At 44.3% G+C, this 25,708-nt stretch overlaps 2 protein-coding genes across 3 annotated transcripts; one reads left to right on the top strand and one right to left on the bottom strand.

Annotated features, from left to right (window-relative positions):
- Window positions 1-1,382: 1,382 nt before the first annotated feature.
- On the bottom strand, window positions 1,383-25,116 carry LOC134665828 (uncharacterized). The gene is made up of 11 exons (XM_063522829.1): window positions 24,950-25,116; window positions 23,333-23,547; window positions 22,802-22,951; window positions 22,546-22,634; window positions 20,984-22,066; window positions 20,402-20,574; window positions 18,601-18,705; window positions 17,770-17,874; window positions 4,309-4,396; window positions 3,688-3,783; window positions 1,383-2,961 (listed from the first exon to the last, which is right to left on the bottom strand). Exons 1-11 carry the CDS (start codon window positions 25,082-25,084, stop codon window positions 2,852-2,854), a joined length of 2,349 nt encoding a protein of 782 aa, XP_063378899.1. The 5' UTR covers window positions 25,085-25,116; the 3' UTR covers window positions 1,383-2,851.
- LOC134665843 (uncharacterized) lies at window positions 10,551-16,234 on the top strand. 2 transcript variants are annotated; one of them, XM_063522870.1, is made up of 2 exons: window positions 10,551-12,885; window positions 16,085-16,234. In XM_063522870.1, the coding sequence occupies exon 1, from the start codon at window positions 11,155-11,157 to the stop codon at window positions 12,409-12,411; it is 1,257 nt and encodes a 418-aa protein (XP_063378940.1). In that variant the 5' UTR covers window positions 10,551-11,154; the 3' UTR covers window positions 12,412-12,885; window positions 16,085-16,234. The 2 variants fall into 2 exon arrangements, with proteins under 2 accessions (XP_063378940.1, XP_063378941.1); XM_063522871.1 differs by lacking the exon at window positions 16,085-16,234 and having other exon boundaries at window positions 10,551-12,669; window positions 12,749-13,116.
- Window positions 25,117-25,708: the final 592 nt, after the last annotated feature.

Here is a 25,708-nt window from a genome sequence, read left to right on the forward strand (position 1 = left end):
ATTGACTACCCCGCGCTTAGGTGCCAATTAGAATTTATACGTTTCTTTTTTTGGAGGTTTTACTTAACAATAGACAAAGAATTAGCCGTTCGGGGCCAGTTACAAATCGAGCAACTATACCCGCGTGCGTGCGCCCGCTCCGTGCACCCACCCGCGCCCGAGGGCTTACCGCGAACCACGTTCGACGTGTTGCCTCTCTGTCGCACTTGTAAATTCATACGTATAATGTGACAGGGAGGCAACACGTCGAACATGGTTCGCGGTAGGTCCTCTGCTAGCGGACACGACACCCGTTGATGTTTTTGTCTCATTCGCTGTTAGCTCTCTCATTTACATATCAGTTGAAATACCGGTTTGTTACATTATGACTTAGAACAATATTGTGTTTTCATATCATACATTTACGATGGACCTTAAATAATTTACAATCGCTACAAGAAAGGATCAAATTATAAACTGAAATAAATGTCATATACTAAGAAAAAGAACGGTCGAACCATACAGTTCTACCTTAGGGATGGCCAGGGGGCGCCATAAGCCTTCAGTAAGAAGGACATATACTTGGAAAAATTCACCTATGCCGCTGTGGCCCGGTGGTCGAATGGCACAGGCACCTGCCGCGATAGCAGAGGACGATGGTTTGATTCCAGCCTGGGGCACTGGAGACCTTGGTCATTTTTCTTAGTATATGACATTTATCTCAGTTTATAATTTATACAGTACCTAGTGTAAAAAAACAAATTAAAATGTTTTTCTGTAAATCATTTAATTTGTTCTAATACTTCTAATAGAAAGGATCGTTTGATCGTTTTCTTGTAAACGCTATTTTGAGAGCGCATATATAATAATTTTAATACAATTGAGCCTTCACAAACTTCTAATTTACTTAAAATTAAACAAGCACCTCGTCATATAAAAAAAAACCTAAATACATTTTGTGTTATAATAATACCCTCGTCGCGTTGTCGTTATCTCAAATGAATATACTTAAAAAAAAGAAAAGTAGAAGAATGTACTTACTCAATAATTATTTACACTTTATACAACTTAATACCATGGCGTCACTTTATTACCAGATACAGGGCTATATCACGCGGGATCTACATGATTATTATCTATGGTCTCTGATTTTTGTTATAAATATTTACGTGACCATAGACAATAACCAGAGCCCCATATACATTCAGAATCTTTATTTAAGGTCCGCACGGGGTAATATGGGATATTCTATAGGGTAAAACACTTAAGGGGCCCACTGATTAACAGTCCGCCGGACGGTATCGGCCTGTCAGTTAGAACAAAATTTTGACAGTTCCGAACAACTGACAGGCCGATACCGTCCGGCGGACTGTTAATCAGTGGGCCCCTTTAGATGTCCATCAACGTGCTATGCATGCAACGTATAACAAATCATAGTTTTTGAGTTTATCGCGAAGAAACACACAAATAGACAGATGCACTAATAACGTAATTGCAATGTGCGTGTGACGTTGTGACCTACCTTCTTAGTTTTACTGACAATTTAAATCGTAATCCTAATATCTTAACTGACCAAAAAGGACGCAATGACAATTATTTCTATCTCACTCATACCATACAGCCGTCTCTTTTGGTCAGACTGGTCGTTGAAACATAAGTAGCTGCTAGCCTCCTATGGCTCAGCCATAAAATGCAAAACCCAAAATTCATCCAATGAAATCTGAACCTATAGTGCAGGTAATAGGGTTGATTTTTATTTGTTTGTATATTTAAATTTCATCCAACTGAAAAAGTACCATAGGTAGGACGTTGGGCCTTAGGAGGCTAGAAGGGCTTGCAGATCAAATAATATACCTGCACATAATTGGCGCTGACACCACTTTCATCAGATCATTCAGAGGCGCAGTTTTCCGATGTAAATTTCAATGAGGGCCTATCATCAACATTAAAAAATGTAAAACCATTATCTGCCTCTCTATCGCTCGAAATTACTTCGATTATATATAAGCGGCTATGCCTCGTTTTTTAGCATTCGAAAAGGGGTAAACAATCTTGACATGTCATTACTTATTATATTTAAAAAACTCTGTAAAAAATAGTAAGTACATATATTATTACTTATGAAACCAAAAGAATGTAAATACATAATTATATAATTGTTACATTTTGCTGTACTTATATTTCAAAAGTGCTTTTCAATAAAAGGACACGTCAAGATTGATTACCCTTTTTCTTTTGATGTTAAAAACAAAACCGGGACAAGCGGGAGTCGGACTCGCCCAACGAGGGTTCCATACTTATGATGTTTCTATAGCGGCAACAGAAATACATCATCTGTGAAAATTTCAACTGTCTAACTATCACGGTTCATGATATTCAGCCTGGTGACAGACAGACAGACGGACAGTGGAGTCCTAGTAATAGGGTCCCGTTTTTACCCTTTGGGTACTGAACCCTAAAATTACCCTTTGGGTACTGAACCCTAAAAACGAGGTATAGGCACGTGGGAGTCTTAGTTTGAATGTACCAACAAGTGAAGAGTATCGGCAATAGGCAGTTTTACCAGTGGGGAGACACTCCTGACTTCGGTCGAACTCGGCACCGCTCGGCTCAGCATTGCTCCGAGCAATTTTAGGGTGTGCACCACGTGACTTCCACTTCCGTGCACGACCACAGATAAGAAAATCACTTGATTTTTGACAACCCTAAATAGCCGAAAGGGATAGTGCCATGTATTAGAAAGAGATTGACCCTGAACCGCTGTCAAACTTCGGGTTTGTAGGAAGTGTCCTTTCTGTACGGTAGCACTATTATTTCTTGTGTGGTTTTACCCCAGTCGGAACTTACAAAATGGACGGAGCACTGTGGTCGCTCAGTCGGAGTCTTCTTCCTCGGGCTCCGACTCGGACTCGGAGCTGTCCGGGTGGTTCTTGGTGATCTCGATGCAGTTGTCCACGTCTGTCAGTCTCTTTAACGAACGCCCTGTTGAAAAATGTAATGTCCTTTCTAGAGAAGCCTTAGACATCATAATGTTAACAGATTTCTTAATAGCGAAAAATTTTATTACCTTACACTAAGAAAATTCATCATTATTAAGTTGTCTTGCAGTCATGACTCATAATAATTTGGAAGAATAAAGGTATCACTAAAATTTCGACCTCAAGGATAGACAGCAATTGCCACACCCTCAATTGAACCATTATAAGTACAAGTAAAATGCACTTTCTTTTTTTTGAATTGGGAAGTTTCGCGAACGAACGCCATTACTTCTTCTATGGACTTCAAATTGTACCATTTACCCTTATCATTACAGTTCAAATTAGAATGCAGTGGAACGTGCTCTCGCCCATTGCGATAAAAATTTAAATTATATCGCATTATAACAGTCATAATAACTAAGGTTGCCAGATGGCCGGGATTTGGCGGGATTCTCCCGATTTTTAGCGTGTTCCCGATTCCCGACGAAGTGAAAATTGTCCCGAAAAAGAGCTTCACGTTATAAAACAATAATTTCATGTTCCGAACTGTCGTCGAGCGAGCGACCGACCTGAATGTAAAATATCGTTGTTTTACTTTAACTTTAATTTGAAAGTGTTTTTTTCCCGACTCAAGGCCCAAAATCCCGAAAAAATTTTTCCCCGATAATAGCGCCTTTCGATCTGGCAACCCTAGTCATACATAACAGGGCTCAATAGAACTATAAGTCACCTGTAAGAGTAGTGAGCAGCCTAGTTTCACAGCCCGACGGCATATTGATTGGTCCTAGCTTCTTCGCGAGCTCGCGCGCTCGGTCTGCCCCAGACACTGAAATAATACAAACACTCGTCAATTTTTTAAATTACAGACGGCAGTGACAGAGTGTGGAAGTGTCAATTCATTATAAAAATATCATGTTTCTATTTGCACTTCCCCGGTTTGTCCCTTCAGAGTCAGTTCTGTCTGAGTTAGTTTAGGCCAGTGGTCGGCAACAGGCGGCCCGCGAGCCCCACTGGTTATTTTGTATGTAATATTGGTCGCAAATATTAACAAAGTACGCCCCGTGTCAACTTCGTTAACTACTATGTGGCCCTTGGCTGCTAAATCAATCAATAATAATTTATTTCGAACGAAAAGTCCATATGTGTGAGTACTGTTAGTAACATACTAATACTTAAATCTAGGAATAGTACAATCATCATTAAAACAGATTTCTACATAATGGGGCATGTAGCGAAAAAAAAAAAGTTGCCGACCACTGGTTTAGACGGACGGACGGACTTTAAGACGTTTACAGTGTGATATGACTTTATATTATTTCAAAATATAAATATATGGTTGATATGTATTTACCTCTGGAGCCTTCTTGGCTTGCGTCTTCAGTCATTGTAACTTTTTCGGTTCTGTAGACACCGCTCACTAGATCCCATACAAAGAGGCACTGAAAAAGAAAAACGATTATTAAAGAAGTCTTGTTTTTATAAACTGAAATAGATATCATACAAGTATACCGGCCACCTGTCCACTTGGTCAATTTTTCTTAGTGTATGATATGGTATGTGTAAACATAATTTATACCGGGTGTGGCCTGTAACATGAGCAAATAATTAAAACATAGATTGTACTCCTCAAACGGTGACACTTTTGTTCAACAACTTGTTATTTTTAAAAGTCGCTGAACAAATGTTGGTCAGTATGAGGAGTACAGCCTACAGTTTAATTTTTTGCTCATATTACAGGCCACACCCGGTATATAGCAGTGTGGCTACTTAAAAGAACTTTCCTAGTTGGAAGTCTTGTTTTATTAGACTTATTAGAGCATCGAAACTTTAAGCTGACACCCAAACATTAGGGTAATAAGATGGCGTATGGCATGAGTTTGATACTCATTGACGACATGTTTCGTCAGCGTCTAAGCCTAAGCTCAGCCACAGAATAAATAATAGTACTAGGTATAGTTCGTAGATTCGTAACTGAGCCCGGCGGCTAATCCTATTGCCTATTGTTAAGTAAAACCGCACATGCTACTTACCTGCAAAAAAGGGTCATCCTTATTCTATTTGGCACCTGAGCGCAGGCTAGTCCAACGCTCAAAAAACCAGTGTAGTTGCGCTCTCCGATAACGCGCCTTTGTTACGCATCTCGATGACACATTTTAGACTGGTTCTGTAGCGTTCGACTCGCCGGCACTCAGTAACCGAAGTACGCAGGTTGTGCAACACACAACCTTTTTATATAAATTTACGTTTTATTGTCTATGTTTTTTTTAATACTATTTTTGTCTATTTATTACTGACATTACATTTTGTTTTACCATCGAAACCAGTGCCTTATTATTTTTACAGTCATCTATAAAATTGGTTCTTCTACCGTAAATCTAAATGATAACTCGCTCAAAAAGTGCAATGAGTGAGACGGCTCATAAGGGAGACGGTGAAGCCGTCGGGAGGGACACTGCTCCGCTCGTGCAGCAAGGCGCGGGCCCTGCCCCTCACGAACCAAGGCCGACACCTTCCCGCGTGGCGAGCGGCGCCTCGTCGCGCTCCTCCGCCACCATTGTGGCGCGCCAACTGCAGGCGAGGGCGCAACATGCGCGCCGTCTGGCTGAAATGGATAAAGAACGAGAGCGGCAGGCTGCTGAGCGCGAACGCAAAGTTGCCGATCTCGAACTGGAAGCCAATCTCGCCGCCATAGAGGCCGCGGGCCCAAGCCGACGTGGAAGCCATGGCACGTGTGTAACATAAATATTACAATCTTTAAGATAAATACATAAATTAAATAAATATAAAGAAATTTAGTTATTGATAACAACGCCCTCTCTGTGTGCTTCACAAAACGGTTAGGCTCACCTATGAACCCAACTCGTGCGCAAGCGAATTTAGCGAATTAGATAAGTAATTAGTTCAGGTGTAATCCGCAACCGTGATAGGGGCGCATCACAGAGGATGCTGCTTTTTCGATACGAACGGCGAGGTGACCAGAAGAGCGCTGAATCATAAAATTCCAAAATGAAGTTAAAAGATAGCTATAGGCCACAATTCTGGCAACTAAAGTCATCTCTACGTTAATCATGTTAAATATAAAGTAAAACTGGAGAAGTCGTCGCATTCATGAACACTTAAAATCCCAAAACTGTAAGTACTGTTATATAACCTCAAATGTCTAGCACGTTGGCTTTGCAAGATTTCTTTGGTTCTACAGCTGGGTTTTGCCTTGTTGTAGGGGTCCTTAGGTTGACCTGGCAACTATTTCGAGGGATGAGCTCCGGCCGGCATCTGGTGTCCGAGCTGGTAATCCACGTCACCACTTAACCCTGGACCTGCTTCCTGGAGGCATCGGCGTCTGCGTAGTGGATTCCGTATGTGTAATAAATAAAGAGTGTTCGCAAGTGCTTTAGGAACAATCCAGGTTAGTTAAAAACTTAATTTGAACTTTAACTCAACGTCAGTGGACAATAAAAGTGTAGCTGTGTGACCCAGTGTGAATAAAGACTTTCTCCAGAATTTCTACTTCTTTTCATTTACATTACAACCCAGTAAAGGCGCCCTAAAATAAAGCAGATAGTTTCTCGCCTACTGAAAATTTAGCTAGGTTATCACGCGCCCTACGAGGGGCGGCGCGCGAGGCCGTGGCGGGCCTGCTGGCAGCGGCCCGCGACCCCGGCGCGGTAGTGGCCGCGCTGGACGCGCGTTTCGGCCGTTCCGAGCTGGTCGTCATGCATGAGGTGACAGCGGTGCGTGCCCTACCTAAGGTAAGCTACGACGGTAAGGATCTAGTGATTTTCGCAAGTCGTATTCGTAACTGCGTAGAGGTTATCCGCATGTTAAATAAGCCCGACCATTTACGCTCGCCTGAGTTGTTTCAAGCACTATGGAGCAAGCTGCCTGCGCTGCTGCGTCCACGGTGGTTAGATTATGCTCATTCGTGCAATGGTAAGGCTTCAAAAATTGAAATGTTTGCCGATTTCCTCTCGCGCGAAGTCGATCTGCAATGCCGATTTGGAGGCGCTGTTGACTATGCGCCGGCCCTAAATTCCCGGCCGATCGGTAGTAGGGACAGAGTAAACATTATTGCTGAAAATAAGCATTCGTCCGGTAGCATTCCGACATCAGTAAATACTAATGATTCTGGTAATAATTGTTCATTATGCAAACAAAACCATGACTTATCTGATTGTGACAAGTTTGTCAAACTGTCAATAAATGATAGGTGGCAATTTATCAAAAAGAATAAAGTATGTCATAGGTGTTTGAAAAAAGGTTTCCATAAGAACAAAACTTCATGTATGAAAAAAGTATGTAGCGTAGAAGGTTGCGAAATGCGTCATCATAATTTGTTACACGGGTCTAAATTTGAACGCGTCGTTACTGCGCACATCGACGTGGAGGACAACGACGTCACCGCCGACGGCGACTCCGACGACGACGACGACGAGCAAGTGCCATCGACGTCTGGTGTGACCGCGCCCCCGGCCGGCAGCCTGCCCGAGGCGCCCGCTGCAGCTCCACTGCCTGACGACTCGGAACACGATATTCTGACGCACGCGACCTCTTCATTGCCCAAAGTGCCTTCTGAACGGCCGTTGTTAAAAATTGTTGCCGTTACTGTGTCTGGACCCTCTGGTAGCGTTGACACATTCGCGTTATTGGACGATGGGTCCTCAGGCACGTATATTGACTCTGAAATTACTTCTCGAATTGGAGCGAAAACCTCCGATAGGGTAATTCACGTAGATTGCGTACTTGGTTTAAGCAAGGACGTTAAAGTGCAGTATGTCAATTTTAATATACAGGGTCGTCATTCAACCGAAGTTCACTGTATTAAAAAGGCTAGATCGACTAATAGTTTAGGTGCTGCGCGGCAGTGTGCGCATCAAGATAGTGTGCGCAAATACTCTTATTTAGCTGATATAGCCGGTGAATTTTGCTACGGGGACATAAAGCCCATGCTGATTATAGGACTTGACAATTGGCATTTGTTATTCGCTAAAGACGTGCGCAAAGGAACCAGGACACAACCTGCAGCAATTTTAACAGCTCTTGGCTGGGTTTTGTTTGGTTTCGGTTGCAGCAAGACTAAACGGGTTGACGTTGTCAATCATATCGCAGTAAGTGAACTTGACTCCGATAGCGATTATTTTACTGTAGAGCGACTTATTAGGGAGCAATTTAAGATCGATTCAATTGGTATATCGAAAAAAGAGGCCCGCAACGCTGATGATGAGCGTGCCATACAAGTACTAGAGAGCACAGCTCACCGTCTGCCGGGTGGTCGTTTTGAGGTAGGATTGCTATGGAAGGCTGATAATCTGGACATTCCTGACAGTTACAAGTTAGCACTGTCCAGATTCCTAAGCTTAGAAAAGAAAATGATTAAAGATCCTTGCTATGCTGAACGTTATCGTCGCAATATTCATGACATGCTATCCAAAGAATACGCTGAACAATGTTCTTCTCGCCCTGCTTCTGGACGTCCCGTTTGGTATCTACCGCACTTTGGCGTGATTAATCCTAATAAACCCAATAAGTTGCGAACAGTACACGACGCGGCTGCAAAATCCCACGGCGTGTCATTAAACTCTTTGTTATTGACTGGCCCTGATCTTTTGCAACCTTTGCTGGGTGTTTTGATGCGTTTTCGCGAGGGTGCCGTCGCTTTAAATGCTGACATTCGTGAAATGTTTCCGCAGATCAAAATTATTGAAAAAGACAGAGACGCGCAAAGGTTTTTGTGGCGAGATACCCCGGGTGAACCGATTAGAACGTACCGCATGTCATCCATGATTTTTGGCGCCGCGTCGAGCCCATTTACTGCCATACACATAAAAAATAAAAATGCTTTAGAATGGCAGGAAACTTACCCTGATGCGGCTCGAGTAATCATCGACGACCATTACATGGACGATTGCATTACTAGCTTAGACGACGTCGGCAAGGCTGCCAAGCTGGCAGCCGATATTTACACCGTACACGCTCACGCCGGTTTTGAAATGCGCGGCTGGACGTCGAATAACCCTAGTGCGCTTTCGTTGTTACCTAAAGAATCGTTGCTTGAGGTCCCTCACTCTAATAATGTTGACGTTGAATTAGGTCGTCTGGCTACGCCGGTTCGCACGCTAGGTCTTATCTGGCAACCCGGAAACGACCTGATTGGTTTTAATACTGGTATTAGGAAAGATACCGCGTTGCCAGAGAAGCTAACAAAGCGAGAGGTTCTAATGCACGTAATGAGAATTTATGACCCGCTAGGGATCCTTGCACCAATCGTCGTTCGTGGTCGTATTATGTTTCAAGACGCTTGGCGCAAGGGTTTGAACTGGGACCAAGAGCTTTCTCAATGTGACAGCGCCGCGTGGAAGTTATGGTTTCAAGACCTGATCTCCACTTCCAGTTTACGGATACCACGCCGCTATAACTTGAGCGATCTCGAGGTAGTAGAGTGCCAATTGCACGTGTTTTCGGATGCAAGTGAGTCCGCATTCGCCGCTGTGGCCTATTGGCGCTTTCTTTATGTAAATGGCGATGTAGGGCTCTCCCTCATCTGCAGTAAAGTCCGCGTGTCCCCAATTAGGCCTGTCTCCATTCCTCGTTTAGAACTTCAAGGTGCTCTAATGGCCGCGCGTCTTGCAACGTCGATATGCGAATCCCATCGACTGAAGCCAATGAGACGTGTTTTCTGGTGCGACTCAATGACTGCGCTGGGTTGGCTTCGTAGTGACGCGCGCACCCTTTAACCCTTTGTATCTCATAGAGTTGGCGAGATACTGGAGCTTACTAACATCAGCGAGTGGCATTGGGTGCCGAGCGACCTAAACGTAGCCGATGATGCCACACGTGTGAAACGTTTTGTGCTCTCTCCAGAATCTCGCTGGATCTCAGGGCCTACCTTTCTCTTTTCCTCGGACTGGCCCGCTGAACCTCAAATTGATGTCAGCGGACTAGGCCGCGAAGAGTATAAAAATATCATTCATCTTATCACCGAGACTGATCTGCCTGCACCAGTCTCTGCGGATCCAAGTCGATTCAGCTCATGGCTGAGAATGGTGCGAGCAACGGCAAAAGCGCATCAATTCATATCACTATTGCGAATGCGTAGTATAAGAAGACGAGACGTTAACTTCAATCTTCCTCGTCTTGAAGAGCTCTTATGTTCCTTCCATCCAAGTTGCACATCCTCTCCTGGTATCTCTAATCCCCCTAACATCCTACCAAGAATAACCTCGACCGATTTACGCCTTGCCGAGCGCCATATTTTGCGGCAAAGCCAACTGGATTCCTTCAAAGAGGATATTTTGCGGATAAAGAATCGAGACCCGTTGCCACGAAGCAGCCGCCTTTTCACACTGTCCCCCTTCATAGATGACAACGAACAACTTCGAATGTCCAGTCGTATAGTCGCAGCACCAGGCGTCACCAATGAAGTTAAACGACCGCTGATTTTAGACGGGAAACATCCAGCAGTACGCCTACTAATAGCCAGATATCATCAAAAAGCTGGTCATGCGAACAAAGAAAAAGTCTTGAACGACCTCCACCAAAGATTTTGGATTTTAGGCCTTAGAAATGCTGTCCGTGTAGTGGCCCATGACGAACTCAGCCTCCTTGCGGATCATACGTGGTCCAAAAGGAGCCGGTCACAAGCCCGGATAAATGAGGAGTGCACTGGTCGTGTTGTCATCTTGGGGGAAACCCCATCATGGCAACACGCCCCAAAACCCCCAGGGTCAAGGTGGGAGGACGTGCTGAGGGCCCTCACAGCCGGCTGTGGGCAGCGGGGGGTTGGTGCTGATTGGGCTCGCAAGCGGAAGAGGGGAGGGGGAGCAGGGCCTGTGGTGTGTCTAGTGGAAGGGGAGGGGCGGTTGTCGGGGAACCCCGGGGTGTCGCGGAGAGATGCCCTTGGGGTGAACCACTTCTGCTCCGAACCGGAAGCTGGAGTGGTGGGAAACATGTGCACAAGTGTTGGCCCCGGGAGGTCATGAGCGACTTCCTTGGGGTAAACCAACGTGCACATTCCCATCACAACGAAGCAACACAGGAGCTGTTCTTCCATGCTTGCGAGCTCACTCAGCATAATCGCTGTCGCGAACGACTATGCGTAGGAGAGTGGCGTCACTGCGTAGGTGTAAATGTTGCTGGGTGCAGGCAAGGGAGCACTGCTGACCACCCTAATTTTATTTCTTCCCATTTAATCAAATAGTGTATGGAGAATTTAAAGCAAAATAAACAAATAACAAAAACCAACACCGCGCAAGCGGCGAAGCGACCCGTCAGGGTAGAAGAATGTGAGGGCGGGAGATCAGCTGGTGGACCCCCGACCGTAGCACGGGAGGGGGGGAAACCAGAGGATGGACCCCCAAACATTGAAGAGGGTGGAACTCTGAGCTCCGACGAGGAGACCGGAGGAGCACGACGAGAAGCAAGGGAGGGTACTCCAGATGTCCTACAGCTGGGGGGCCTCACGCTGCATGAAGAGGAGCTGCTGCGTTCGCCAAAGGGAAGGGAAACCGAAAGGGAAGCTACACCGGTGGTGAACGAGCCGTTCCACAAGTATGAGTCCAAGGCGCAGAAGAGGAAAGCCAAGGAACTAAGGAGAAAGGCTGCGATTGCTGGGGAAAGGGGTGGCGTTCCAGGGGGTAACACCAAAGGGGATGCCAAACCTGGCCCGAGCAAACGTGGCCTGAAGATGAAAAGGCAGAGTACTGATGAGGGTCGGTCGGAGCGTCCTCCGGCGAAGCGCCAGAATCGAGGCAAGGCCGCCGCAGAGGGACCACGGAACGTCGCGAAGGCGAACCGAGGTCTGGCTGTGGCGGTGTGTCGCGAGGATGGCGTTTCGGTGGACGAGGCTCTAGCGAAGCTCATCAGGAAGAAGCTTACGCAACTGATCGAGGTGGTCGTCCTCAAGGTTGTAAGGGGGGAGCCTGGCTTAGTAGCACCTAGATTCGCTACGTCGGGGTTGGTGTCGGAAGGATTCTTCCTTGTGACACCAAAATCGACGGAGTCGAGGGAGTGGCTGCTAAGTCAGGACTTCGGTGAGCTGGACGGGCACAAGATCAGCGTGCGTAAGCTGGAGCAGACCAGGGTGCAGGTCTGGGTTCCGGGCGATGCGGAGACGGAGTATGTAAAGGAGTTCCTTTACGCTCAGAACCCGGATCGTCCGGAGCTCAGGATCCTGGAATGGAAGGCGGCTGGAAGGGACGCTCTGGAGCTAGGAACCCGACTAACCTTCTTGGTTCCGGAAGAAGTGGAGGAGAACTGGGGCGAGGAGAAGACTAAAGTGCTGGACTTCTCAGCTACCAGCGTAAGAGTTAGGATCTTGAGGGCAAACACAAATCAACAACCCTCAGATCCTAAAAACGAAGAACCCGAGCTGAAGCAGGAGAGTGCTGTACCGGGCGATATCCATAAGGAGGGGACGGAGAGTATGGATGTCGTCGACGGAAGTGAACTCTCCGGGTAGCAGCTAGGGGACAGCGACACTATACACCAAACAACACAATGAACACACAAAGAACACTACACAAACACCAACACACAAAAACACACATAAACATATGCCAAGTAAACCTCCAACACTGCAAGGATGCAATGTCCGAGCTAGGACAATTCGTTAGGAGGGCCGAAGTTGATATAGCACTGCTGCAAGAACCTTATGCATGGAAGAATCAGGTGGCAGGCCTGGGACATCTGGGGGGGGCTCTCCACTACGAAGGGAATGGTGAGCTACCTCCAAGAGCATGCATATATGTGAGCAATGATATAAGAAACATGGGTTGTGTCATGACCATATGTTACAGAGACCTCGTGGTGGTGGAGACACACTTCACGACGAAAGAAGGGAGAAGATACAAGGTGGCGCTGGCGTCCTGTTACATGCCGGGCGACGGAGTGGCACCGACAAAAGAACTAGAAGAAACGTTACTTAGGTACACAGGTAAAGGAATACCCCTGATTGTTGGTGGCGATGCTAACGCACATCACGAGGTGTGGGGTAGCACCGACACTAATGACAGGGGAGAATCATTAATAGAATTTATAATTAGCAACGACCTAGAAATTATGAACACAGGTAACACACCAACGTTTGTAACGAGGGCAAGGAGAGAAGTGCTCGATATCACTATAGTAACGAAAGAGATGGGCGACAAGGTTAAGAGCTGGAGGGTGGATGAGGGGGATAGCATGTCTGACCACCGCAGGATACTCTACAGCATCGACTGTCGCTTAGAAAAGATGAAGGTAAGAAATCCACGTAAAGCAGACTGGATGAAGTACGAAGAGGAGCTAAGGGAAGCGACTGCTTCGGGAGTCAGGTATGAGAATGTGAATGACCTAGAATATGGGGCACTCAGACTGAATGAGATCATAATAGGAGCATACCACAAGGCATGCCCGGAGAAACTGGTGCAAACAGGGAAAGGGCAACCTTGGTGGAATAGAGAAATGCAGAAGGTAAGGAAAAAGGTGCGCCGGGCAATGAGAGTAGCAACCAAAAGGGATGACTCTCAGAGCTGGGACGCGTACAGAGAGATCAGGAACAAATACACCAGACTGAGAGAGAAAGCTAGACTAGAGGGCTGGAGGAGGTTTACGGGAGACATAAACAGCTATTCAGAGGGGGCGCGAGTGGTAAAACTGCTAGCAGGAGACCGAGCGTGCCAACTGGGTAGTTTGAGAATAAATGGAGACTTGGTTACGGAACCGGAAGAGATATTAAGCGTCATGCTGAAATCACATTTTCCGAACTGTGTAGAGGTGACAGAGATAGGTAAACAGGAAGGTCAGGAGGAGTCCGACTGGGCGGCGGCATTGGAGGTGGTGGAGGAGGAGAGGGTTGAATGGGCGATCAACTCCTTTGCGTCTTTCAAGGCTGCAGGCCCTGACGGAATCCTACCGGCACTACTGCAGAGAGGATATAGATACATAAAGGAGAATCTGGTGGAATTATACAGAGCAAGTATAGCCCTAAGCTATATTCCAAGGGTATGGAGCGAGGTAAGGGCGGTCTTCCTGCCTAAACCGGGGAAGAAATCGTACCAAGAGGCGAAATCATTTAGAAGCATAAGTCTGTCGTCGTTTGTGCTAAAGGCTTTAGAGAAGGTAATAGATAAGCATATAAGAGAGAAAGTGGAAAGCAGCGGATGCCCCCTACACGGGAATCAGCACGCTTACATGGCAGGAAAATCAACGGAGACAGCCCTACACAACCTAACGGTAAGGGTGGAAAGAGCATTAGACACAAAACAATACGCGCTAGGCTGCTTCTTCGACGTAGAGGGGGCCTTTGATAAGGCTACTTTCGACGCCGTAGAAGAAAGCCTGAGGAGAGAGGGCATCCGACCGACAATAGCAAAATGGATAGGAAAAATGCTAAAAGGCAGATCCATAACAGCGGAGCTAGGAGGAGTATCAAAGAAGATTAGTCCAAGAAGAGGCTTCCCACAAGGGGGATGTCTGTCCCCCCTGATGTGGTGCCTACTTCTTGACTCAATGGTGAAGGAGCTCAACAGAGGGGGCATGTATATGCAGGCCTACTCTGATGACGGAGTGCTACTAGTGAGAGGGGCGGTTCTTAGCGTCATAAGAGATATAATGGCAAAAGGCCTCAGACAGGTACTGAGGTGGTGTAGAGAGAGAGGACTGGATCTCAATCCGTCGAAAACAAAGCTAGTGCTATTCACTAATAAGAGAATAAAGGAGATGAGACCCTTAGAGATACAAGGCATAGAAATAGAAATGGTGAACGAGCTGAAATATCTGGGAGTGACTCTAGACAGGACACTCAGATACAAAACTCACATCAAAGAACAGACGGCAAAAGCCATAAGAACACTGTTTCAATGCAAAAGGGCAGTGGGGAAGAATTGGGGACTGAAGCCAGGTATGATCCACTGGATCTACAAGGCGGTGATACTTCCCAGGGTGCTATACGGGGCAGTGATATGGTGGCATAGGGCCCGTATTAAAGAATACCAAAAAGACCTAACCAAAGTACAGAGATTAGCGTGCCTCATGATGACAGGGGCCATGAGAACGACCCCGACACATGCATTGGAGGTAATGCTAGGCCTGAAGCCACTCTGGATAGAGGTAGAGAAAAGAGCCACTGAACAGTGGTATAGAATGAAAGCATGCAAGGAATGGAGAGGAAGCTGTGTGGACAAGAGACACGCGCTGATACAAAAAGAAGCGCTATCAAAATTTGAGATGCTGATGGCCAATAACGACCTTATAAAAAGGCAGGAGATATTTGACAAGAAGTATAGGATACATATAGGAGAGAGAGACAACTGGAAGGTAGAAGTCAGTCACCCGACGACTATCTGTTTTACGGATGGCTCTAGAAGAAGCTCAACGAAACTAGCAGGAGCAGGCATAGTAATCCCTAAACTGGGAGAGAAGATATCAATACCGTTGGGTAGGTATGCTAGCGTTTTTCAAGCAGAGGTATGTGCAATAGCGCGCTGTGCACATATAATTAAAGAGAGTGTGCAGCAAGAAGGCGCTGTTGTAATATATACCGATAGCCAAGCAGCACTGAAGGCACTAAAGAAAACATCGGTTACCTCCTCCCTTGTGAGAGAATGTCGGGAGGAGCTTAACTCGATAGGCAAACGAAGAAGTGTCACGGTGGCATGGGTACCAGGACACCAAGGAGTGACGGGTAATGAGAAAGCGGACGAGATGGCAAGGATGGGGGCGGAAATGGACCACATTGGTCCGGAACCGGCTCTACCTATGTCAGCGGACGTCACGAAGGGAGTCATAGAGAAGGTAAAAGAGATGGAAGCACAAAGAGAATGGGAAGAAGAAACTGGATGTAGACAGTCGAAGATGATGATCAAAGGCATAGATCACAGGAGAACCAGGTATCTTCTGAAACTAGGTAAGAGTAGTCTGAGACTTCTGACAGGTATCATTACAGGTCATAACACTCTCAATAGACACCTTAAGATAATGGAGATTAGCAGAGATGCCTCCTGCCCACACTGTGGTAAGGAGGAGACTAGCTTACACCTACTAGCGGAATGTATTATGTATGCGGCACCGCGATATAATACATTCGGCAAAGACACACTAAAAGAGAACGAACTAAAGGACGTCGAACTCAAAGATGTCCTTCTGTTCTGCAGGAAAACAAGAAGATTTGAGGAGAATGGTGAGGGAATGCCGCCGGGACAGTAACCTGCAGCTCCGACTCCAGGGAATCGGGCTGAATGAACGCGGCACGCGATCGACAGCCCGCCTGCTTCCGGCCAGGCGTCCCTACACTACATCTACATCTAGTGGCCCATGACTGCCAGTTTTGCAAACTTCACCGTGCCAGAACTTTCCAACCACCGATGGGAGATCTACCGGAGGCTCGTTTGGCTCATCATCAAAGACTGTTCTCTTTCGTCGGCCTGGACTACTTTGGACCCATACTTGTTTCGGTTGGTCGAAGAAGGGGGAAGCGCTACGTTGCCCTATTTACGTGCCTCGTCATCCGCGCCGTACATCTTGAAGTGGTACACAGTTTATCGACGGACGCAGCCATAATGTGTCTACGCCGTTTTATTTCTCGTCGAGGAACACCACATGAGATCTGGTCAGACAACGGAACAGCCTTTGTTGGGGCAAACAGGGAGTTACGAGCTCTTTACGGTGACTCTGTTGAAGATTTTGCCGCCAACGAATCAATCAATTGGCGGTTCATTCCTCCCGCAGCACCTTTTATGGGTGGGGCGTGGGAGCGGTTAGTTCGCAGTGTTAAAGAAGCTTTAAAAGTGACCCTCAGAGAACAGGCTCCCTCAGACGAAGTTTTAAGCACACTATTGGCGGAGGCTGAAGCCCTAGTAAATACGCGTCCGCTTACGCATGTGTCGCTTGATCCCGAAGCTGAAGAGGCTCTAACACCGGCCCACTTCATACTCACATCTCCACCTGGCCGCCCCATACCCGCTACCCTGACCGAGGCGGATCTCCTTAGTCCAAGCAAGTGGCGCAGGGCGGTGAGACTGGCTGACCATTTCTGGCAGCGCTGGGTAAAGGAATACCTGCCCTACTTGGCGCCACGTGCGGGGGGAGGGTCGCCGCCTAATGTCGCAGTAGGCGATATTGTGATAGTTTGCGATCCTAACCTACCAAGAGGCTCGTGGCCCAAGGGTCGCGTTACCGCCCTTTACCCTGGTAGAGACGGGATAACAAGAGTGGCGGATGTTGTTACCGCCGTTGGCGTGTTGCGCAGACCCCTGAGAAAACTAGCGAAGGTCCTCGTCTCTCTCTAAAAAAGGGGAGAATGTGCAACACACAACCTTTTTATATAAATTTACGTTTTATTGTCTATGTTTTTTTGATACTATTTTTGTCTATTTATTACTGACATTACATTTTGTTTTACCATCGAAACCAGTGCCTTATTATTTTTACAGTCATCTATAAAACAGGTTTTTATGCAGGTGGTGGTGGCACGTGGCACGAGCGGTTTTACTTAACAATAGACAATAGGATTAGCTCGGGCTCAGTTACGAACCTACGAACTATACAGAAGACTCACTCCCTAACAAAACGCGTCTGTTACGATTAGCACAGATATGGCCGCTAAGTGGCGACAGCGCCACGTGCGGCTTATGGCAAACCCCAAAATTGGGGCCCAACGGATGTACTTTTAGCTCCCTGTAGCAAAGCGACGAAATCGCGGAGTGAGCCACGCCTGGCTTAGCTCTTGTAAGTTGCGGCTTTTCATACACGTAACGCGAGCGGCAGCTAGCGTCACGTAGGGATTTTAACCACTGCCTGCCGCCTCGCCTCACCTCGGCGGACCCTCCTGCGGACTCACCTCGGCGGCGTACTGCAGGCGGTGCGCGGGGCAGCCGGCGCTGATGGCGCGGCACGGCTCGCACGCGCCCGTGTCGTCGCTCGCCCATAACCACATCGCGCACAGCTGCAATCAGGCGTCACAGTAAGATATCGGTTACACGATCAGTCCAGACTGATAAAATTAAGTTTGGACACAGAATGCAACACAGTCATTTAATCTTGTCTGATATTGTGACTGACGCGAGAATGACACAAATAGGTTACACGATCAGTCTCCTATCAGTTTTCTGTCATTCAAAATGGACTGACAAATATTATCTAAAATATTAAATTTTCATCAGTCCATCAGTCCGAGTGTTACACAATAATTCTCTCCTCATTCTGACCAGAATGATGGACTGAACTGATGCCAGAATTAGCGTGTATACGATGTCTAAGACCTTAATCTGTTAATCAAAAGCCATTATTTTGGTGCGATCGGTCAGCTCCCGTATTAGCCAAGTGGCAACGCAACAATGTCCTTTGAAAAGCAACTGTATCATGATAGTGTTGAGGATCAAATCTGTGTAATAATATGAGCGCTCACTTACATTAAGGTGGTCGATCGTCCTACATTACCAAAACATGTTACATGTACATTTGAACCTTAAAACCATTATGATATAGCCGCTTTTTAAACGACATTGTTGCTTTGCCACGCGCCCAAAACTGGAGCCCAGTGCTCGCACAAAAGAAACAATGGCTTTTGTTTAACAGATTAGGGTCTTAGGCGTAAAAATCACTACTAATAACCAAAAAATAATAAAATAATTTATTGCATGTGTATACAGGTTGCATCAAATATACTCACCCCCGATAAGCAGCCACTGCTCTGACACACGTCTATGACATGACAACCCCAATCGAAGCAGTATATGAATTTCTTTCCGTTCAGCTTGCAAAGTCGCCCGCAAACCTTAAGAAATAGTTATTTGTTTTACAAGGGGGCAAAGTTGTTGTTTAACCGCTCGTGCTAATATTGATACCCGAGCAAGCGAAAGATTCCAAAATTGAACCACGAGCGTAGCGAGTGGTTCGAACAATGGAATCTTGAGCGTTGCGAGGGTTTCAAAGCACGAGGGTTAAACAAAATTTGCCCCCGAGTGAAACACAAAATTTTTCACCACGCCAACCCGAAGCAAATATTAAATGAAAAATATCAAACAAAATCAAACCAAATCAAATCCAAATTAATGTTATTAAATATTTATCATCCAAAATAATCATTTAAAAGTCCAAGTCTACCAGCAAACATAAGAAAACAACTCAAAATTGGCATTAGATTAGTTTGCCTCACATGTGAATAAAATGCAACTTTGCTATCCGTTTTTGAAGTGCAAAGTAAGCCTTTCCGAGCTGGTATGGTGAAAAAAATATTAAGTAGGGTAATTCGCCAGTAACTGGCCACTATTAGTAATGTTTTAATAACTGGCCAGCTTTTAATAACTAGCCACCTTATACTAAAAAAAAATCTGTTTATAGGTGAATAGAATTCATTCTTAGTTTAGGGTGGCCAATTACTAACAGTGGCTAGTTGCTGGCGAATTTCCCTTAATAATTCTAAATTGTATCAGCGGATCATTTATAACTTTTATAAGTGTCAGCGGACAAAGAAACTACTAAAAGTTTCTTGCACGACAGATACACTCTTACCTATCGTCTATCGAACACAACACCCGATAGTAGGACACAACAATTTCATATTTTTTCTACTCCCGTACTTTTATTTGTCATTTAAAGGGTCGTGCACACACCTTTAAAACCCTACCTTATATAGACGGTCAAGCAAATCTTGTCAGTAGAAAAAGGCGCGAAATTCAAATTTTCTATGAGACGATATCCCTTCGCGCCTACATTTTTCAAATTTGCCGCCTTTTTCTACTGACAAGATCTGCTTGACCAACTATAGTTGTCCAGGCAAGTCTTTAGTCTATTCCCTAAAAAAGAATTTGTGCATACACGCAGTATCTTTTTGCATAATGCAACCGTTGTTTAAGAGAGGTCAAAAAAGGCGAGTGGCGTGAGTAATAAAGTTAATAAAGACGCCACGAGTATTTTTTGACTCAGTTAAACAACGTTGCATACAATATTTTTTCTACAACCAAGCACTTTGAAATAAAATTGTAAATTTAACAAATATTTTTAAATCAAGAAGTAGCAAAAATGGAGGGTACAGGCGGGAAAAGCATGAATAAAATTAAAAAATGTCTATGGTTCACTTATTTGTCAGAGATGACATTTAAAATAAGGTTGGCGACACTGTATTTCATTCAATATTTTTTAAGTGGTCATTACACGAAGTATCGTAAAATCGTCAAAAAGATACTGCGTGTATGCACAAATTCTTTTTTGGGGAATATTTAGACTAAAGACTTGTCTTGACAACTATAAGGTAGGGTTTTAAAGGGTCGTGTCTTTAAATGACAAATAAAAGTACTGGAGTAGAAATTAATACTATTATAAGTGTCAGCGGACAAAGAAACTACTAAGAGTTTCTTGCACGACAGATACACTCGTAGTCGTACCTATCGTTTATCGAACACAACTCCCGATAGTAGGACACAACAATTCCATATTTTTCTTCATTTCTAACCCCATGCCCATACACTGACCTCATTACACAGCAGCTCGGTGTCGAGGCTGCGCTGCTGCGCGCGCAGCGTGAGCGGCGGCGGCGCGCTCGCCACGCGCGCCCACGCGCCCGCGCTCACGCCCTGCAGCGGCGCGTAGCCCGCCCCGTGCGCTTGCAAGTGGAGCGCTACGTGGTACCCCGATATACAGTCGTCTGAAAATACCACGATAGAACAGTTCCCGGCTTTCAACTGAGCATAGGTGTTATGCTTTCACTATTGTCTGTATTATTTGGACACCAGAGTTGATCATAAACACAGTGAAAAAATTTAATGAAGTAAAATCATGAAAAACGTCACTATATTTTTAAATAGACAACCCAAATTTTCACATAAACAACCCAAAAAATTTCAAAGCTAAATGAGTAGAAGCCCTCACTGGAGGACTCGCTCGTCATGGTATCAAGCACCCAACCGATTACTTATAGTCTAACTAATTCCAGATACAACTAGAGATTATTATTTTTTATCTGTACCCATTTTACCACAGAAATTACTCCCATTGCGACTACATGAGAAAAAATAACTTGGAACCCAATGTCAAAACGATAAAAGTGAACTCACCTTCAGAATCCGTAACTATAGAAGTAATTTCATCATCACTTTCCACAAAATATCTCGTGAAAAACTTGCTACACTTAGAATTCTCCGAATGCACCAAATACGGATCGTGCGCGTTTACAGGGCACTCTGACAGCGTTTTCGAAGTGTTGTCATGTACCGCTACCGTTTTTAGAGATCCATCGTCAAGCATTTCCATAACTCTGTATTCAGATTCGCTTTTGTCATCAGATTCTAAACAAGATAGACCTTGCTCTTTTTCACTAGTGGTTGGCGATGGAGGTCTACTTATCTGATTGTGTGCTCTTAAGACCTCGACTGGCGGGGACTTTGGTCGTCGCATTTTGCTAGTGCACCCAGTAAAGTATTTCCTATTACTCCTTAATACCCTGAACGGGACTATATTTTCATTATTGTCTTCAGAAAACTCATATTTCTTGTCAGCTAACCTTCGTTTCCTGAAGATACTAAGTTTTTCACATTTCGTTTCGGTTTCCTCTACGAATTCGTAAGCTTTGTCCGCTTTGATTCTATGCGTTTCGTTGAACCTGGACATACTTTCCGCGGGTCTTCTCCTGGGGGATCTCAAGGGAGGTGAAATTAAAGTCCTAATGGAAGGCGAAGGGCCCTCCCATTCTTCGACTAAATTGTATGATATTGAAGACGCTTGAATACACAGCTCTTGTCCCATCACGTCAGGTAACTGTACAGGTTTCGACATTTGAAAAGGCTCTGCGTCTAAATCGGAGAAGTCTTCTAAAATATTTTGCACAACCGTGTTCTGGTATTTAGGGGAATGGAAGACAGCTGACACGTCAGACGCGGGTGTGCTTGGATTGGTGTAAATTGAGTTAGTCTCGTCTCTGTCTGATGATGATTTGCAGTCATCAATTTCCATGGGTTTATCTTGGTCGGGTTTGACGAAGTCTACTTCTAGGATGTGTATGAAATCAGTGTAGATGATGATTTGATTGGAATAGGCGAGCTGTACGACCGGCTCATAGACACTGGAGTCCGATGTACAGAAGAACTTTGTGTGAATTGCGAAGTTGTGCTCCAGACATTTTTGGCCCCAATTTTGACCATCTGAAAATATTTTTGTGGCTGTAGAAACTAATAAAAAACGTTCTAAGTTTAGGTGCATTATTTACTTACTCTACCTTATTCTCTCTGTTCTTATCTAAGACTTGTCAAAGCATAAGAATGTTCAAAGACACAAATTCTAGCAAGCAAGGGTGCTCTAAATTATCTGATTAAAGAATTTCAGAAAACATAAAGAGGGGTATTCAAATACGCGCGCGTTCTCTCGTTGCTTCTCACTCATTAAGACTACATTAGATCGCTAAAAATTGCTCTCTCATTTCAGGAAGCTTTTCCCAGTTTTTTATGTGTGTTAGACGCATCATATTACACCTCCTCTAACATGTGTACAAAATATTTACGACGTGAGTTTTCAAACGAAAGGATACTCTTGCACCTTGACAACAAAGATAAATTCAGATTTTTATAACTTATAACCAAAATGGAATAGTATTGTTTTTTGTTTACTAGGTAAATTGGTTTACCTTCTTCTTTCGCCATAGCTGCACATTTCCTACATCCTAACCGTGGCACTCCAATGACACTGAGGTGAGATCTTTCAGTACATGAATCCCTGTAAAAAAAGTATGGTACTTTGTATGTTGTACAAAATAGTTTAATCTCGCTTTGCATGAAAAGTATTGGAAGCTAATAGACTAAATCATGGTTACTTGCATTGCAGCATACATGTTTATTTTCACTAAGATTTTATCTATCTCTAGTGAAAAATTAGGAACTCACGGTAGGCCATAGACCACCAGCACGCCAGGGTTGTGCTTCCACTGCGCCATGGAAATGGTCAGTCGACTGTCCACGGCGTCCCCGCCGAACAGGGGCACCCTGTGCACTGAGCGGACCACTCTTCCGGGTACCCAGGATAAGAAGTGCAAGCTGCAAAGATATGAATTTTTGGGTTGATTTTATAATGTATCGAGGCGCAACGCTACGCTGCTCACACCGCCAGGCGCGGGTATCCAGTCCGCGGCCTTAAAAGGTCGGTCTGTAGACAATACCTACAGTATTGTCTACAGAATTGAATGATAGGCAGTGGTAGGGTCGCTAAAAAGTATAATTCCATAACTGGCCGATTCTCGTTTTTACATGCTGTCACGCACAAATGTGAATAGCTCAAACCAGATAAATGAGTATGAGTGTGAGTGAGTCATAGACGTCATAGTTTTGTCTTAAACAAATTCTGTCTACCTGTCAACTCTACTCTATGGTACTATGGTATCGTCCAATTCATTGTTGAATAATGATCATAAGACTTACGTGAACTTAGCATTCTCCCTGAAGTAAACCTGTGACCCGTTGCTATACGTGAAGCTGAGCAGATACTGTCCACACTGCGAGAAGCCCATGAACACATGGTTGCTGAAGTAGGACATGGGCACAATGTCCATGAGGCAGAAACGCAGCCGCGGCGGGATCCGCTCGAATACTCTGCGGCCGCGGTCATTGTAGCGACGTGACGTGTAACCTGAGGTCTGTGCAAAAGATAATCACATCTTAGAATAATACGAGATAATGAGTCTAATTTGGTCTAAAAAATATTTAAATAATAAGTGTTTTTCTTTCTAGCCTCTAGTAGTTTTTTTTATTTATTTATTGTACCTGATTTGTGTATTGTACCAGCCAAAGATGTGATTCAAATCCCATGTTAGCCAGAGTTGATCATAGTTCATTTTGGAACACCATGATGGTGCTAGCCAGGGTGCAGGCAGACGAAAAAGGAGATGGTGGGACGACTTGGACGCATTTTATCCGGATCGGCGGGAACATACAAATGACAGGGTTGAGTGGTGGAAAGGAGGGGAGGCCTTTGCCCAGCAGTGGGATACTAAACCAGCCGAAAAAAAATTGATTATAATGCTGTATGTTGTATGTCCCTCAATAAAAAAAGGAAAAGACAATACCTATGTTCATCAAAAATGTATTCTTATATTGATAACAGTAAAAGGTTTTACCTTTTTATCACCTTCCGCAACAATTTACGATTTAGTGATTGGTTAACAGTTTTAATGAAAAACAAAATGATAGTTAATCTTGCCACACTCTTCCCTAGACAAGTACTGTAATTAGATCATATTACTAATTAAGTACAAACAAGTTTTCCCTGATATATCTTAGTTGCATCAGAGGAAGGTAGGACAAAAAATATTTAAGGTATAAAAGTGTGTGAACTACATATATATTGGTTTAAATTCTATACAAGAGTAGAGTTATATACAAGGTCAGTATGGTTCCTGAACATGATTAGAACACATACACTTCAACAAAGGCTAAAAACGTGAACAACATAGTATAAAACTTGATAAGTACATGGTAGGTAAGTTTTAATAACATTGTTACAAAGGTATACAGTGTTAGGGCTTGTATTTCACAAACATTACCCTGGTTTAGTGTTGTTTCGGTGCCAGTTAAGTTATTGATGTAATAAAGTTTAATTTAATAGTTAGTGTACTTTATTCCAACTTTAATGTCTTGTTAGGTTGTTAAGTCCCTATGTATGGTGATATACTGGAAGTCAAGTATTTCCTTATAATGCAAGGAGTGATACATTGATTAGATTATAAATAGTTACCGGTAATGTTTCGGATTGTATCAAGTATCGCTCACGTACACCTGACTACATAATGATCATATACTTAGTAAAAATCAAGCTTTTAATAAATTATTTTATTAAAAGGTCATAAAAATGTGAATCACCCACACGAGTTTAACAATAATGTGTGGATATGCCATCTCTAATTTCTTTCTTTAACTTAAGGTCATGACAATACATTACAATGAGACGTCGCAGGTAAAATTGAGTCTCAATAGCTATGCAAAAAAAATACAAGCGTTCAATCGTGTAAACAACCTTAGATTGGTCTGGTTTAGACTTACCTCTCTGTTAAATAGCTTATGAACGATATTATTACTATGTCCTGACATGGTTTTAGGAACACTATTATAAATTTTCGTCATATCACTCTCATTATGCAAAGATTTTTCTGATTCCTCACACTGAGAAGAATCCATGTTTGTTTGATTGACTGAAATTTTGACAATTCTTTTAGCACATACAATGTTGCCAAATATACATGTCTATTATAACGCAAAATATTGCATAGCCCTCCAGTTGGCTGTATTTGTTTTGTAAAATATATTTAGAATATTTTTTTATTACACAGCCAATACAAAAGTAATATTATAAATTACTAGAATACAATATATTTATTCATGGCTATGACTAACTTCGTAAATACACGGTTTGTCAATATTCGAAAATCAACGGATATCATAATGTTGCCAGTTTTGTATACAAACTACTACTACTCTTCTTCTTCTTCCTCGCGTTATCCCGGCATTTTGCCACGGCTTACATAGGAGCCTGGGGTCCGCTTGACTACTAATCCCATGATTTGACGTAAGCACTAGTTTTTACGAAAGCGACTGCCATCTGACCTTCCAAACCAGAGGGGAATCTAGGTCTTATTGGGATTAGTCCGGTTTCCTCACGATGTTTTCCTTCACCGAAAAGCGACTAGTAAATATCAAATGATATTTCGTACATAAGTTCCGAAAAACTCATTGGTACGAGCCGGGGTTTGAACCCGCGACCTCCGGATTGCAAGTCGCACGCTCTTCTCGCTAGGCCACCAG

The sequence above is a fragment of the Cydia fagiglandana genome, chromosome 7 (genome assembly GCF_963556715.1).
Source record: "Cydia fagiglandana chromosome 7, ilCydFagi1.1, whole genome shotgun sequence".
Classification (NCBI taxonomy): domain Eukaryota; kingdom Metazoa; phylum Arthropoda; class Insecta; order Lepidoptera; family Tortricidae; genus Cydia; species Cydia fagiglandana.